This window comes from Phalacrocorax aristotelis, chromosome 3 (assembly GCF_949628215.1).
Source record: "Phalacrocorax aristotelis chromosome 3, bGulAri2.1, whole genome shotgun sequence".
NCBI lineage: Eukaryota > Metazoa > Chordata > Aves > Suliformes > Phalacrocoracidae > Phalacrocorax > Phalacrocorax aristotelis.
In genome coordinates, this window is record NC_134278.1 from 83,712,595 (window position 1) to 83,729,091 (window position 16,497).

Below are 16,497 nucleotides of genomic sequence, written 5' to 3' on the forward strand. Positions count from 1 at the left end.
CCACCTATGGGCAGAAACTATAACAACGCAGAATTTCTGTCTCTGTCTTTAAAAAGACAACAAAAAAAACCAAACCCCAGACAAACCCAAAAGCAGTGCTCAGGGGAGTGTAACAGAAGAATGTTTTACCACCCAACTACAGTTGCTACCAGATGGTAGCTTTCAGGCATGGACGTGCAACGCAACCAGGATTTCTTCCCTATTTGTAAAGGGAATTGGGGTGGAAACTAATCCACAAGAAGTGCTGATAGAGCCAGGAGTGATGACTTTTATGAAATCCACATTACACTCATATCCAAGCAATTAACTACTAAGACATTTAAAAATATTCCAGGAATACTTACAATAGCTACATGTATTTCATTATTTGCCAAGTGTGAAGGCTCACAGGTAATATAGATGGAATATTCAACAGAAACATTCTTCAGAATATTCAGATTCCTCAGTTCACTGCAAATGTGCTCTGTGGTGAGTCCCTGGAAGATACAAAAAACGTGTTGTGTTTTTATAAATATATATGCACACGAGCACACAGATATGAGAAAATTTTTTTTTTTTGCCCTGAAATAAGAGCTCTCAGGGGAAGAGGAGATGGAATTCCCTCCAAATCAGCTTTCGTTCTCCTCTGGACACAAAAGCATTTGGGGTAGAAGTCTATTAATCCTTCTATACCTTCAGTTTTCTTTTATAATAAGGGAGCATCAGCTTTTATTGTACTTTTACCAGTCAAAAAAAGTTGTTGGACACTCTGGGAAGCACGTGCGCGTGTGCCACAGCAGGCTGAGCCATGTTCTGCTACTTACTGGTGCCATCATTTCTTTGTTAAAGGTAAAGGTGATGTTGGCACAGTTGTCTTGGTAGTAAGAATCAGAACTGCATTTGGTCTTCACTGGCTGTTGGTTCGAAGGCCAACATTCACCCACCGCAGCACAAGGGTGAGTGAAACAGTGGTCATCTTTGACAGGAACACAAGCATGCCCAGCTGGGCATTCGTTATGACCTTTGGCATGTATGACACAAGGTCGAGGACCACACCAAACCTAGAAGATGATAAATACTGGTAAGTAACTGCCAGTTACCGGACAGAAGACTCTGTAACCCAAAACACAGCGCAGCTATACCTTGGAACAGGTGACTTTTCCATTCAAACACTGACAGGTATTACAGTTATCATCCCACTTAGCCCCATCTGGCATTACTCGAACACTGGTAATGCACGGCCTTCCTGTAACTGAAGAGAGATTGAACAGAATTATAAACTTGAAACAGGAAAAGAGTGAAAAAAAAACCCAAACCCTTTCCTAAGCTCATCTACACTTAGTGATAACTGCTTCTTCAATAAGAGACTTGCTTTACAACAAGAACAAATAGCACCCCCCAAAAAAGCCCCACACAACCACCAGCCTGTTACCATGCAATTACACAGGTCTTGCTACAAGTACTATGACCAGCTGTGATATCGGGAATACCTTCTTGGCATCCTGGACCACTACGACCTGGTGGGCAAATGCAACGGTAGCCGTTAATTTCATCTACACACGTGGCTCCAAAAGCACAGGGTGATGACTGGCATTCATTGATGTCTAGGATGGGAAGGAGAGGAAATGAAAAAGTTACTCAATAGTATCTTCCTATTTTGTCAGAAAAAAATGAGAGATTTGCCTATGGGAGCTTTATGTTCATTTTCTAGGGTCTACCCGGAGATAGGTTCTTATTAGTAGCACCAGTGTAATCTAAGAGCAAGTTTTTGAAGCTTCTGCTGTGTGGCACTAACAAAGATCAAAACCTGACCCCTATGGCTCCTTAAGCTTTTCAAGGGCAAGGACACATTCCTTCTCACAGAAACACACTTGCTCTCCTTTGACAGACTCCAGTTTTGTCCCCCTACTAGATTCTTCAACTGATGACAACGTTAAGCCCCTTTCCAGTCGTATTGCTACTATGAACCTTCTCTTTCTGTGGCTGTTATTAAAAAAAAGTGTTAGTGTCCTCCTACCTATAATTATTATTAAATTACAGGGAAGTGCACACATCACCTCAGGGCTTGTAGGTGGATTATTAATTGACAAGGTTTTTGGCTGGCACTCTTATCTTGGGCAGAAGCCTGCACCAACTGGGAAGGGTAGCATGAAGGGCATTTTGCCCACTCAGCTGAACCAAGGGGTTTCAGCTCTGGCTGAATGGACTTTAAGGTTTGATTGATTTTCAGTGCAATTCCTGCCCTCCCTGTCTGCTACAGACCTGGGTATGGATACAGAAGACACAGGACATCTATCATTAATCTGATCTACCACTTAACTCAGATGTTTGTCTTGCTTGAATCGTGTTGTGAGAGAGGAAAAAAAAAAAAAAAAAAAATCAAGGGTGGGTGCCACTGAAACACTTACTGATCCGGCAGTCAGGCCCTGCAAAGCCTGGAGCACATTCACAGCGGTACCAATTGTCTCCATCCACACAAGTGCCGCTATTATAACTATGAAAGACAGACGTTTGACACATTTTAAAAATGCTCAAGATAAAAGGAACCTAGAACTCTAAAGCAGCAAAAACAAGCAAAGGATGAAAGATAAACATATGAAACTTACCAAGGGTGTGGACTGCAGTCATTTGTGTCTGCAAAGCAAAGACAGACAACTTTAATATGCAGACTTTGGCTAATACAACTCTACTGTCAGTAAAGAATGATCAAACTTCCCCTAATGCCCAAGTTACACTTAGCTCAACTGTAACAAAAATACGCTGAAATTCTCTACTAAATTGATTCCAGGCTTCTTCCACAAAATTTGTTAACTAACATTGTGGAACACATGTACACAGGAAGAGATTGTAAAGACTCTAACTAGGGGGATGGGGGGGGGAGGGCTGGAAATGTGGAAGCAGAGCGAGCTCCTCGTAGAAAAAGAATGCAAGAGAAAACAAGACAACATCTGTCTCCACTTAGCTCATTTGCAACTTTCTCACGCCCAGGTCAATGCTCTATCACATAAAGTCATTAAAAACAAAGATTCAGGTGATGCTAAAGCCTTCAGCAAACAAGCTTTTCCTTCTGGTTTCAATCTTGACTCCAAGGGCGACAGGATGAGCTAATGTTCTCATCACACAACACTCTTCCAGAGTTCAAGCAGAGACTACTTACTCTGAGTACACGTGGGTCCTTCCCAGCCCTCCTTGCAGACACAAGTAAAAGAATCCCCACTGACTACACAGGTACCACCGTTGTGACAGGGGTTTGGCAGGCAACTGCTGTTCCTTGCTGCAACAGAAACAAGAGTTGCCACAAAGTTGTTAAAAGAGCTGTCAAAACCCAGCCAAGAGGAAAAAATGAGGTCACCGATTCAGTGCTGCATCTGCTTCCTGGTGATTGTGCAGGGTATTTACCTATATTACAAGTGGCTCCTTCCCATCCTGCAGGACACATGCACTTGAAAGTGTCCCCCTCGTCATAACATGTTCCTCCATTGTTGCATGTTGCCTCATCGCACTGGCTGTCACCTGTGAGGAACCCAACCAATCCTTAATACCAGCACTTTCTTAATGCGATGCAATGAGTTTAAGAAGCCTAAGAGAGCACGCCTGTTACGTTTTGGAAATGCTGAACTTACGGGAGTGGCAAGTTTTTCCTTTCCACCCATTTTTACATTCACAGAAAAAGTCGTTGACCAAGTCTCGGCAAGTTCCTCCATTGTGGCAAGGGTTTTTACTGCAGTCGTTAATATCTAGATATGTTAAGGAGAGAAAACAAGCTCAGCAATGTTTACAGAATTGACCAACACTTAATGCTTGAAAGGTACATGTCCCATCCCTAATTTTGGCCTGGGTTTCAATCACGGATTAAACAGTTACGGCAGTATTTTAAAGCTTTAAGCACTGTCACAGAGATGAAGACTATTCCACCATGTTCCTCCAGTTTGTTTTCGTTTTGTTTGTCATCTCATTTCAGTAAACGAGAACTGAAAATGCCTATATATAAACTATCTTATCAGTCAGAGGATAGGAGCCAAGCACTCACTCCTCTTCTGTTCCCGAGCCTGACAAAACACAGGTGTGATATGCAGGTGTGCCATTCCCAAAATGGTGCATATGAATGCTAAGGGTTCCTTACAGAAAATTATCCAAAGGGTAAAGCAGAAAACTGAACAGTGGGAGAGCCAGCCTCTACTCCCAGTCCAGCTTCATAACTCAGGTATAGCTCTGATACAAAAGCCTGGGACTCAGTGGAAAAAAGTAGAGGACACCTTGTCCTCTGAAGCAGAGTTTGTGTTGAACTGGTATTGGTCACTATCGACTTAAAGACAGTACTAGCCATTCCTTCCTGATGTTTTTCCACGAGATCTTTCTGCCTGCTGAAGAACGGTTCACTTACTTGTTTCACAGTAAGTTCCTTCCCATCCATCGCTACAAATACATTTGTAGGAGTTGATGCCATCGATGCAAGTGCCACCATTTTTACAGGGGTTGCTCTCGCAGTCATTAATATCTGCAACAGTTTGGAGAAGAGGAGAGGAAAAAAAAAAAAAAGAAGTCAGACAAAGTACAGCTACTAGAAGTCACCATCTTATTGCAGATGATTTGATGCTACTTCCATTACTAAGCCCCTTTTGAGAGGAAGGTTTATAAGCAAGATAAGAAATAGCTGAAAAACAGTGCACAAAGTAATGAGGCTGTCACTAAACAATTACTATTAAAACAAAAAATTAGGAGCCCTTAAACTCCATGTTAAACCCCACTGTTAACTACCTCAGACCTCGTATGCATAAGGATTTTAAAAACCATACAATTCAAGGCCAGAAGGTTCATTACTGTGAACTTTCCCCAAGGCCTAGCAAATTCCAGTCTGCCTCACCCAAGTGGGATATGAAAACTTAAAGCAGTTCCAAGACTGTGTTACAAGAAAGAAACCTTAAAGCAGTCTGGGAGGAAAGGATGGAATCTTTTCCCAAAAAGAGTAGGGGAGGGTAAAACATTATCTTTTTAGCTCTTACTCTCGTGACAGTAGGTGCCAGTGAATCCTTTGTTGCATTCACAGGTGAATTTTCCACCTGCTTGACTTCTGCATTTTCCATGAGGACCACAGACATTTGAAGAAATATAACGAACCCCTTCTGGTGTGCTGTTAGAAGCTACTGCCACGGTACAGCTGTCAATTACTGTTGAAAAAGCAGAGACTGCATGAGGAATGCCCATTCTAGCTGATCTCTTAAGCTAAGAGTGATATTTTAATTTCCAGTGATGGATGTTTAAAAGAAACATATCTCAGAATCACTTAGGTTGGAAAAGACCTTTAAGATCACTGGGTTCAACTGTAAAGCTAACAGTGCCAACTCTGCTTGCTGCTTTAAAATAAAAGGACCGTACCAAGTGTTTGCGCATAAAATGACATCATCTTATCTAAAGATTGCTGGACCATGTCCATGGCCTGGAATAAATTCAGTGAAGCAGGCTATTCGCTACATGTGTTTTCTGTTCACATTGACGTAACACTGCCTTCCCAACAGCTAATATTCACAAACAGTACTCATCTTCTCATACAAATAGAGGCATAAGGCACAGGGCAAAATTCAGCCTCTTTATACAAGAGCTACTCCACCGATTATGTTGTTGGAGCTGCATTGTGGCTTCAGCCAGGGGAGGGACAGAAACTATTGCCAGTCATCCCCGTTCACCTGCAAGGCAACACAAACCTTCACAAGGAGTTGTGCGACAGTGATCTTTCAGGTGGGAGCAGTTCTTCCCTTCATAATCTTCAGGGCAGTTACAGAAATAGTCCATAGCAAGATTGAAGCACTGGGCACCGTTCTGGCAAGGATTTGGCTCACAATAATCTATGTCCAGCTATAAGAAGTGCAGAGAGAGGAAAGGGAAATAAAAAGGAAAAAAAAAAAGATGGGGAACACTGAGTGAAACAGAAGTTTTGTGGCAGCTTTCCCTCACTATGATAGGCAGACGTTGCAGAATCTGACCTTTTTATCCACTGCCTCAATGAATTGTTCATAATGCAGAGCTTAGTTAGACTCGCAACTATTTCAGCAGACAGTACTCTTGCTGTTAAACAGCCAATGAAAGTTAATAGTTAGGGCCCAACAAAACCTGAAGTGCAAACACTTGCAGTGTGGTTAACGAAAAGAATCCTCAGCAGCCCATGAGGGTTTTCTGTTGCCCCTCCTCTCCCTCCCCAATATATATTAATCAAGCACTTTCCTTGGCAGACTGACAGCGATATCAAGTACAACTTTATAGGATGGTTCACTGGATGCAAGGTATTCACCGTACAGAGCCCAAGCGCTGGCAGAAACACCACTGCGTGAGGGCCTGCCTTTCACCCATGCTTCTTACCTGACAGAGGTTTCCTGAGAAACCAGCGGGACACAGACATTGGAATCCATTAATTTCATCCTGGCAATGACCCCCATTCATGCAAGGGTTACTTGCACATTCATTGATGTCTTTCTCACAGTGATCTCCTGCATAGCCAGGTGAACAGATACACCGATAACCATTAACCAAGTCCTGGGAAGGAACAAGAAAGTTCAGAGGTAAGGGGTTTTTACTCTCTTTTGGCATACTCTTATAAAGAAAAAAATAAAACAAAAAAACCCCAAAAAACCCACACAGTGGAAAAAAAATCCTCTCACTATGTCCAAACAAGACAAGAATATTAAGGGGGGAAAAAACAAACGCACACACAAACACACACCAGTACTGGATTATGTTCTTAATTTTCAGGCAGGATACATTAATCCACATTTTGAAGTAGAGTATCTACATTTATAGTAGGTATTTTGCACAACCACCAGCCCGTTCACGGGTGATACTGGCAGTGAAAATGAGTAATTTATTGCAGTTATATTTTCCCCCTTTCCCCTTCCCCTACACACATACCCCGGCATGCTGTAGCATGACATAGGCCCTCCCTCCAGCTCAAATAAATGAAAATTCATTCCAGCTAATTGTTATCTTCCACATTATTTGTGTTTAGATTCAAATGTTTTAGTTACTGTTGCAAGTCTCAGGGAAACCAAAATAAAACAAGAATGGCTCACCCAACAGGATCCTCCATTCTGACATTGTCCACGACAGTCATTAATATCTGCAATAAAATTAGCGTGGTTAGAAGGCAAAAATATATTTACACAAGATACAGAGTTCAAGTCTCTCTAAAACTGCAGCTAGATAATCCTTTTGTCAAGTTTCCTGCATGCCTTCCTTGAGATAAGGTTATTATAATGGGTGGGAGACTTTCACAATTCTTCTACTAGAGGCTGTGAAACTTCACAGCATTGTTTTAGCCACTTTATCAGAATATAGCTATGTTATGGACTAATGAGTTTGATAAATTTGTGTATTTTCATTCCCCATCAACTACTCCCTTTCTAAAAACATCAGCCACCAGGACTCTGTCTGATGTTTAAGTCTGAGCTTAGAACTCAGTGGCGTACATAGATACATACACACACAACTGGCCTTTAATAAACCCAGGGATAGAGACACTTACTTATATCACAGTTTTGGCCAGACCAGCCGGTAATGCAGTCACAATAGTAGCTGCCAATCAGGTTCCTGCAGGAGTTGGCATTGACACAGGGTTTGCCCTCACATTCATTCGCATCTGAAAAAACAACGGGAATGGCCAAATGCAGGGCTTGTAGGGCAGGGGAGAGAAGGGTGTGGGGGGGGTGTGTGTGGGGGGTGCGTGCGTGTGTGTGGGGTGCGTGCGTGTGTGGGGGGTGCGTGCGTGCGTGGGGGGTGCGTGCGTGCGTGGGGGGTGCGTGCGTGCGTGGGGGGTGCGTGCGTGCGTGGGGGCTGGGGGGTGTCTGTGTCTGTGCTGGGGGGTGTCTGTGTCTGTGCTGGGGGGTGTCTGTGTCTGTGCTGGGGGGTGTCTGTGTAGCCCACAGACAGTTTTCACAGCAATAATCAGCAGTACATTCAGATCTAAGAGGAACTTGTAACATACAGCATGGATTAGCGTGACTTGAACAAACAAAAGTCAACCATACGTCAGCCTGTGAAGTCTCTTTCAATTTCTCTGCAATTAGAACATACAGGCTACGCTAATTATTTGATAGTTACCCAGCCGCTCATTAAGAGCGACTCCCCTCCCGCCACCACTATCTCAACTGAGCCTTTTGAAGGAGTGCTGCAGTGTGGTCATTGGGATTAGTGTGTTGTGTAAGGAATGCAGACAGCTCATTCTTCGTGAGATCGTCCACATTTTGGAACCCAGCTGTGAACTCCTCGGCCTGGAGGAGTTGACATGGCTGAAGAGATACAGCGACTTTCTCACAGGCTAAAGGAAGAAATACATGTGGGGGTGGGACTGGAAGGCATACACATGCACCCTCCCGACTTCAGTTCGTTTAAGATTTAAAGTATGTCTCTTTGGGTTAGTTAACTATTTCCTTCAACTACTGGCATGCGTCAGCAAACCAATGACAGAGGGAAGCCGTGGTCTGCTCTGAGACTAGACCCCAGTCCTGCAAACAGTGACACTTAATATTCTCAAGGTGCCGAAATAGGTCTGTAGGCTTCAGAACCATGAATGTGCCTAATGCAAAGGGCACGATTGCCCTTGCCTGCTGGATGGTGATCCCTCTCGCATTTATTTTCCCCACCCCGCAGAGTGACACTGGATGAAGAAAAAAGCAGTTCTCACCTAGCTGGCATGTTTTGCCAGTCCACTGAGGTGGGCAGATACACTTAAATCCATCAACTAGATCTTGGCATGTTCCTCCCTGACCACAGGGATTTGGAGAGCAATCATCAATATCTGTAATGCAGAGTGAGGAGAGGCTTAGCTCTGTTACTGAACAGGCAATGTCAGTAACTGACAAATTTGATAAATGGGTGCTGCCACTAGGGTTTGCCCTGAGGTAGAGAAAGACAACAGGACTTTTACTTGGAATTTCTAGGTCTACTCCAATTTCAGCAAAAGCTTCCTTTAAAAATAATAGTAGCGTGAAAGAGGGTTCAAAGCACCGGGGAAGTTTACACCTGTGGCATTTTTGCAATTGGAAGTCAGATTTTCATCTAGCAAGACTCTCTAAACAGTATTTTAAACAACTTGCCAGAACGCTACAAAAAATTCAGCATTCTGCTTCTTTCAAGAAGCCATCGGCCATTCTTTCCCCTGGCATTTAACAACCACCTTGGTACAAGCAATGGAGAAGAGAGAGCGCACCGTGGTATTAAAGGCTGCCAATAACCAATGCTAAAACTGGGAAAGGTTAAGTAGGCTGCCCTGTAAGTATAACATGGATTAGAAAGACTGATCTAAACCAGCAAATAGCACATTTTAAATTCACTTTTGAAAGGACTTACTATCAGTGCAAGTTGGTCCAGCCCAGCCAGGTGCACACACACATTCAAATCCTGTAGATGTCTCTAAGCAGCTTCCTCCGTTGTGACAAGGATCAGAGAGGCAGGCGTGCTCCGCTGCACCAGGAAAGAAGTACATCACAGTAGACTACAGCAGTATCACCAGAAGCCACACCCTGCTCCCTCAACATGCTTCTACTCTAGACACACCATCATTCCTCTTGATGTATTGCACTCCTGTGAGAGCTGTGAATCAAAGAGCTCCTAGCCAGCAGGAAGTCATCTTCCATGCTAAACTCATCAACACCTGGACTTGCACCTGTTTGAGTCAGAGCCAGACGAGGTAGGTAACTTGGAGTGATGTCTCTGGTGAACAGAAGGCTGATGTTCAGAGATACCAACTGTTCATGATGAAGCATGAACAAGCAAGTCTGGATCTTTGTAGCTAGCCCTGACATCATCACTAATATTAGAAATTGACTTTTCCCTAACTCCATAAAGTATATCCAAAGCAAGGCAAGAATTAACTGCCAAGTGGCAGCTCAGCAGCTGCATCGAACACTTACCAATTTCACAGTTCTGTCCCGAGTAGCCCTCAGGGCAGGAACATTGGTATTTATCAGGGCCAGTGTTGCTGCAGGTACCACCATTCAAACAGGGTGGGTGGGTTCCACAGTAGTTCAGATCTGCAAGAGGTGCATTAAAGCCATGGTTGAAAAAGAACAGAAACATCACCACACACATGCTTTGTTCCATTATTGCAGAGCCTTTACGGAGTACATCCTCATACAAGAGTCGGACAAGCCAGGGAGAAGTCAAGCACTGATGCTAACACCACCAGAACAGCAGAGGAGACAATGCTGAGCAGCTGAAGGACAAAACACTCCCACCATGTTTCAGGAGGCTTGTTCGCTCGGTCTCGTGCACGCTCTCTCCTTGCTAAGTTTGCCAGTGTTAAAATTCAAGTGTTACACTTGGCTATCTGTAAAATTTGCATACCTTTGTCGCAGAGCTGACCACCCCAGTTGGTTTCACAGAGGCATTGCCATGGTTCAATGCAAGTGCCATGGACACATCCTGGGTGTGGAATGCACTTATCACAGTACTGGCCTTGCCATCCATACTGACACCTTCATTTAAAAAAGAAAAAAAAAAAATCAGAACAGGGAAACAAACCAACCACCTGTTAGAATTGTTCTGCGTAGGTGTGAGTGTGGAACTCCCAAGTTTGCAGAAAGACTGGGGAGGTTGGGGAGAAGGGCAGGACGAGGGGAGGGTAGAAGCTATTCAAGGTTTGTTTGATGGTTTCTTGTAAACAAACATTTTAGTAGTTTTGCCAAGGTCTCCGTAGCCAGTCTCCTGACAAAAGAATAACTGTTCTGAGAAAACCAGCATGAGGCCATTCAACACAATAATACACTTTTGGAGCCTCATACAAGTGTGGCAGAGAGGGTGGGTGTGCACTACAAATCAATCTCTAGACTTTGACAAGGTGCTTTATAAATTGGGGGGGGGCGGGGGGTGGGGGAAGAAAAAGTCAGTGGAAACAATAGTTATCCAGAGATCCTTATAAATACAAGGTTCCAGGCATTTCAGCCATACTGGGTTTGCAGGAAGACCAACAAAACCATAAATTCCAACTCTCAGCCCCCGGCAAGTCAGCAGCAAAGCATTAGGAGATCTCTGCTCTATCGGAAGGTAACCTAATTCTGAACTAGAAGACATACAGAGCAAGTATGGACTGGGCCACAGTAAGAGATGAAAGAAAACGACACACATCAGCATTTTACATGTGTTCAAAGAAGATCAGTTGTCAGCGTATTTCACAGTTTGATTTACGCTAACCTCTTTTCAAGGAATAACTAAAACATATACAGTTCTGAGAAACTTTAATTTCATGTCTGGAGAAGAATTTGTAATTATTTAAATTATTTACTGCCATTATCTATGAGCTACCTGAATTCTGTACTTAAAAGGAAGATGTTCTTATACAGTAAAGCCCCCTTAGGGGAAAGCTCATTTTGGCTTTTATTTAGTTCTCACTAGCAAGGCAGACAAAGGATTCTTCAAATTAAAGTGGATCTATAGATAGAAATAAGGAAAACAAGTTGAAAATGAAAAGCAAGGGTCCGTTGAGGTACTGTATTTCATTAACAGGTCCTGAGAGTAATTGATCAGCAGCAATTATGCACTAAGCTCTCACTAAATTATGAAAACAAACCTCATCTGTACAGAAGTCAGCTAAGCTTTCTATTTATATAAATCCCCCACCATCCTTCTAGTGGCAATTTCTTCTCATGGGAAAAAGCTAGAAGGATCTAGCCAACGGGTAATCACACACAGCTAGTGGTAAGTCTGACTCTGACTTCCCTTCTAAAAATCTCAGGTGACAAACTGCACCCTAATTAACTTTTCTTTTTTAACAGCTATTTCAATAAGAGCCTATTCAAAGTCAATGTGGAATTCTTATTAGTTTGTGTGGTAAAAAAACACAACTCATCCAACTTTTGTGTCTTTGTGTGCAAACAACATGAAAGAAAACCAGATCAGGCAAAATAACCTCTCAAGTAACTGTTGGAAAATCCTTCTGTATAGTGAATATAATAATAATGCACGAAGATCAAAATTTAGAAACATACCCTTTTAATTTGTACTGCATTCAAAGAAACTTGCCTGTGAGCTTGCACACAAGCAAAACTAAGGGATCTCAACTGCAAAAACAGGTCTCCAGATCGAGAATTTTACTCCTTTCTGCCAAATCAAAGGGGTGGTTTTTGTTTTTGTTAAAGTAAGTGTAAAGAGAAACAAGTAATTAAAAAAAAAAGAAGCAACAACAACAGCACCAAAACCAAAAAAACCATCACACAGGAAAAAAAAGACATGAGCTTAGAGTCAAAGATATGACTTTCTTCAAATATCAGCTTCAAAGTGTAACAAACAAAATTGGATGAAGACTACGGGCATTTAAAAAAAAAAGTTAGATATCAATTCCAGAACAAGATTCATGGCAATAATTCTTGTTTAATAATATGTATGCTGCAGTTTCTCATGAGAAATTTAAGTTAACTTTCCTTGGATAGTGATTCATGAGTAAATAGGGTTTTGTTGGCTGGCCTGCATTAAAGAAAGTGACTTGCACCAAAAGGAAAAAATGATATTTTAAGAATGTTTGCAAGTTGTCTATTGTACCAGAACCCAGAGCAGTTTCTCCTGGGATGTTATTTTTAAACTCTGGTGCATTTGTAACATACAGGCTATATGACTCATCAAAACTTAAAAGAAAATAAAATCTTGTTTCTGTGTTCACTTTAAAGATATTGGTCTAACTTGGCAAGCAGAAGTTATCTGAAAACACCAGAAGGACAGCATTGTTTCAAGACTATGCAAATCAAGTGTGGGAAAGTTGCACCTTAAGTAAATAAGAGCACTAGTGCATGTCTGGGCAGTGAGTGGGAGGTAAGAGACTTAGAAAGAGAAAGGAAAGAAAAAAAAAAATCTGGAAACAAAGCCTGTTGTTCTGACTAGGAGACAGCAACCCCTACAAGGCATGTTTATTCTGATGACAGAAGCACAAATCACTGGTAGCCTTGACTGATACTGGGGGGGCCAGATGGCAAGAGGAGTGTACTTCCCACTACTTGCTAGGCTTTTTTCTTTTTTTAATTAAGAAAAGATTTAGATTTGGTGTTCTGGGGGTTAACCAGTTTATATCAGTGCTGCCAAACATGGAAAAAAAAAAAAAAAAAAAACAAACCCAACCTACAACAGCCCATCCCGAGGCTTGACTTTCACTTTGCCATGTCTCTTGTGAGAGATGAGAAATCAATTCCTACCTTACTTTCAGTGTTCCTTGACGATTTTGTTTTGTTTTGTTTTTGAAGCATAGATTACATGGACAGAGAGAAAGAATGAACCACTATTTAGGCTGACTTCTTATATAATACAGTCTGTCAGACACCCCAGATTTTGTTCTTGTTTGAACTACAGCTTATCAAGAAAAGCAGTCCACTTAAGGCAAAAGTTTCCAGCAATAGAGAATCCACCGATGTTCGTTAGGCAGAAAAATTACTTTCTGTTCCTTCAGGCTTCCGAGTTTCATTTGTGAATACCAAGGCTTCACTTTTAACCCTTCCTATTCAGGGTTACAACATTTTGTAACGTCAGAAGCCCTCGGTTCCTTATCGTGTAAACAGATATGATACAGGGTTACACAAAGCAACTTACAGTTTGTTGATAAAGTCCACCTCTAATATCTATTAACCCCCTATTAGTAAAGGGGAAAACTTCCCTGTGCTGTAAGTATATGCTGTATATTTTAAGGCGTTCCAAATAGGTAATTGTTAGGGTATGGATAAACTCTGCTTTTCATTGTCTCCTTGCCAGGACAGAATGGACTTCAAAGAACGGCAGTGAAATTCTGCATTCATCAGAGCCTACTGACAGGATTTCATCCCAGCTATTAACCTCTCAGCACTTGGAGCCTGGCTCACAATGGTATAGGAGCTGAGAAATTTAACTAATCCTATTCTGAAGAATGCTTGACTTTTGCCTACTGATGGAAGAAACCAGGGGTGGGAGGGAAGAAGGGGGAAACAGTAAGAGGGAGATGAGGAGAAAAAAGCCACACTGTACTTCAAGCTTGTAGCTGAAAAAGCCCATTAATCAGGCTGTTGAAAAAAAAATACAAAACATTTGCACTATTTATGCAGAAACAATTAGTGCTCATTAGGCAGCATTCACACGACTTATTCCATAACACCACACCACATCCCCACACCCCCCAAGTTCTACCATTTCACAAACCAAAAGCTTCTTAAAATTATCAGCGCATTAAAAGCCTGCTCCCCCCTTATTCTGGGCAAGTCAGCCCAAATAAGCATGCCTCAGTCAAAAACAGGACTCCAAAACCACCCACCCTCCCCAATCCTATTGTGTTTTGCATCACTTGTTTAATTATTCAGGGGTTTGGGGGAAACAAGGAGGGAGAGGGAGCGTTTACCTGCACTCTCCTGGAATTGTGCAAGAACCATGCTTGGGGTTACAACCCTGACGACAAATAGCTGTTAAAACAAAAAAGAAGAGTATCAGCACACTGCCTGCTTCCTTCATCCTCACATTCATGGGAACATTTTAATATCTAACCAGCACTGTAACCCTACTAAATCCAAGGTTTTAACAAGTCTCTTGAATCAATTCTACTGGAAGGAAAACCAAGGTAGGTGGCTCCCAGTGATAGGTTTCCTATCAGCTAGCTTTGCAGAGGAGTCGTATCTAATGCTGTTCAAAGAGTTATTTCTATGCAAGAGAAAAAGCCTCGCCTTAGAGAGCTCAAGTCACTTCGAGACAATAGGTTTCCTTTCTGTCCTTTGCAGGTGAACTGGCCCACTCTCCCTGGCTTTACATCCAATTCCAAGCAACTTCTAACTACTCTGGATTTACTTTTGAGCCATACCTGTGAACAGACAGGATATTAAGATGAACATCTATTCAAATTGCAGGTACACTCACTCATCAAGACATGCTGATAGTCTGTTCCTATTCAGAGTCCTGCTTTCTCCTTCTGAAATTACCTAGGAAGTTGCCATTCCCTAACAAACATGCTAAACATCATCTCACGTAGAACAAACAGCTTGGGACTTTTCAAACACCAAAGATTTACACTTGCCAGGTCACCTCTAAAACAAGTCTCTCCTTCCTGCTTGTCTTGAAGTTCAGCACCAAAGGGGAAATCCTTTTTGAAGTCAGCAGCAGAACTCCCACTGAAGTAAATGGGCTAGGTTTTCGCCCCAAGGGCAAAGATGTGGATAATCAGGGAAAGAACACATCTGCTAAGTGCCCAGTACTTGTCAGACCTCTCCAATATTTTACAAGGCAGAAACTAGTCTTCTCCTGTCCCCTAGTTCTCTGTGTAAAGACTTAGTCGCTGTCCCATTAGTCCTTAGCCCTGTTGTCTGCACAAACTGACTACGGAATTGCGACCCAGATGCAGTGCACTCAAACCCTATCCAAGTCAATCCTATCCAAGATCATTTGGGGGTTGAGCATTCATCACAAACCTTTGTTGCATTCTGGTCCCATCCAGCCTTCCAAACAGGTTTTGTTACCATTCTGGTCACAGGTATGGTGAGTGAAGAAGTCATCTCTCGGTCGACAAAACTTGTTGCAGCCAAAGCCATAGTAATGTTCTGCACAAGTCACACGGATTTGATACTCAAAGTGGGCAACTCCCGCATTATGTTTCAAAGTCTGCCACTGACGGCTTGGATTGATCATGCCAGAGTGGGATGCCTTCTCAATAATACGATCAGGGTCTAGAATTCAGAAGAGTTGTCAGAGTTAAAACTAAGTTTAAAGTATCATTACCTCACACATCACAGCTCTCTAGTTTCACAGGCAAAACTCTGAGGCAGCCAGTTGTTTTTATTGATTTTTCTGTTTTAGAGAGTAAGATAAGGCTGCCCTGGAGCTACAAACCATTAACTGGAACACACATGCAGCATTATCAAACTGAACAAAGCTTGAAATCAAAGGGACTGTTAAGTTACTGCCAATCACTTCTCTCTTTTGCACTGTAGGGACATTCAATAAGAATCATACAGTTTGTGGTTAAAAAGAATTCAGCTTCTTTCACTTCTAGCTCCAATAGACTGGTACGTAATGGGGTTTTCCAGGCTTCTCCGTTGGTGGTACTAGTTTTGTTTTTCACTGGAATATTTATGAAAACATCATACTACAATAGCCGAATTAACCAATGTCTACAAACTCAACATAAGCACCACAAAAGGTTTGCAGCCGTGTGGGGCTCTGACGTAAACACTAAATTGAAAACTAGCAACTCTGGCATTCAGATGACATCAGTGATCTCATCAGGTTTTGGCGGAGAAATACCATGGAAGTTCTCTCTTCAGATGTTAGCTGACACTAAAAATTCAAGACTACCAGAGCTCGAAGCAGATAACTCAAATTACTGCATGTGCGCTCTAGATTCTCATTCTCTCTCTAGGGCATTTCAAAGTTTAGACTGTGTACTTAACATTTAGTTCCAGCAAAAGTCTTCTGGCTTTTAGAGCCCTACAACTGTCTAAATTATGGCTCGAAATAATAGTATTTCACATTAGCTTGGAACATTGTATATGTCTGTGGTATTTCACTTTGTAGTCCAGGTCTTGTGACTTAAATGATCTG

The 16,497-nt window shown here is 42.2% G+C and overlaps 1 protein-coding gene across 1 annotated transcript in view; it reads right to left on the reverse strand.

The window, feature by feature from the left end:
• JAG1 (jagged canonical Notch ligand 1) overlaps positions 1-16,497 on the reverse strand; it is a 37,342-nt gene that overhangs the window by 3,853 nt on the left and 16,992 nt on the right. Inside the window, exons 4-24 of the mRNA XM_075088233.1 lie at positions 15,369-15,623; positions 14,312-14,372; positions 10,312-10,442; positions 9,879-9,998; positions 9,316-9,429; positions 8,651-8,764; positions 7,493-7,606; positions 7,041-7,087; positions 6,334-6,507; positions 5,682-5,832; positions 4,983-5,147; positions 4,364-4,477; positions 3,603-3,716; positions 3,379-3,492; positions 3,137-3,253; positions 2,586-2,613; positions 2,388-2,473; positions 1,470-1,583; positions 1,122-1,231; positions 804-1,040; positions 345-476 (exon numbers count right to left, since the gene is read on the reverse strand). Of these exons, the coding sequence (XP_074944334.1) occupies positions 345-476; positions 804-1,040; positions 1,122-1,231; positions 1,470-1,583; positions 2,388-2,473; positions 2,586-2,613; positions 3,137-3,253; positions 3,379-3,492; positions 3,603-3,716; positions 4,364-4,477; positions 4,983-5,147; positions 5,682-5,832; positions 6,334-6,507; positions 7,041-7,087; positions 7,493-7,606; positions 8,651-8,764; positions 9,316-9,429; positions 9,879-9,998; positions 10,312-10,442; positions 14,312-14,372; positions 15,369-15,623 (2,612 nt within the window). The remainder of the gene's footprint in view (positions 1-344; positions 477-803; positions 1,041-1,121; positions 1,232-1,469; positions 1,584-2,387; positions 2,474-2,585; positions 2,614-3,136; positions 3,254-3,378; positions 3,493-3,602; positions 3,717-4,363; positions 4,478-4,982; positions 5,148-5,681; positions 5,833-6,333; positions 6,508-7,040; positions 7,088-7,492; positions 7,607-8,650; positions 8,765-9,315; positions 9,430-9,878; positions 9,999-10,311; positions 10,443-14,311; positions 14,373-15,368; positions 15,624-16,497) is intronic.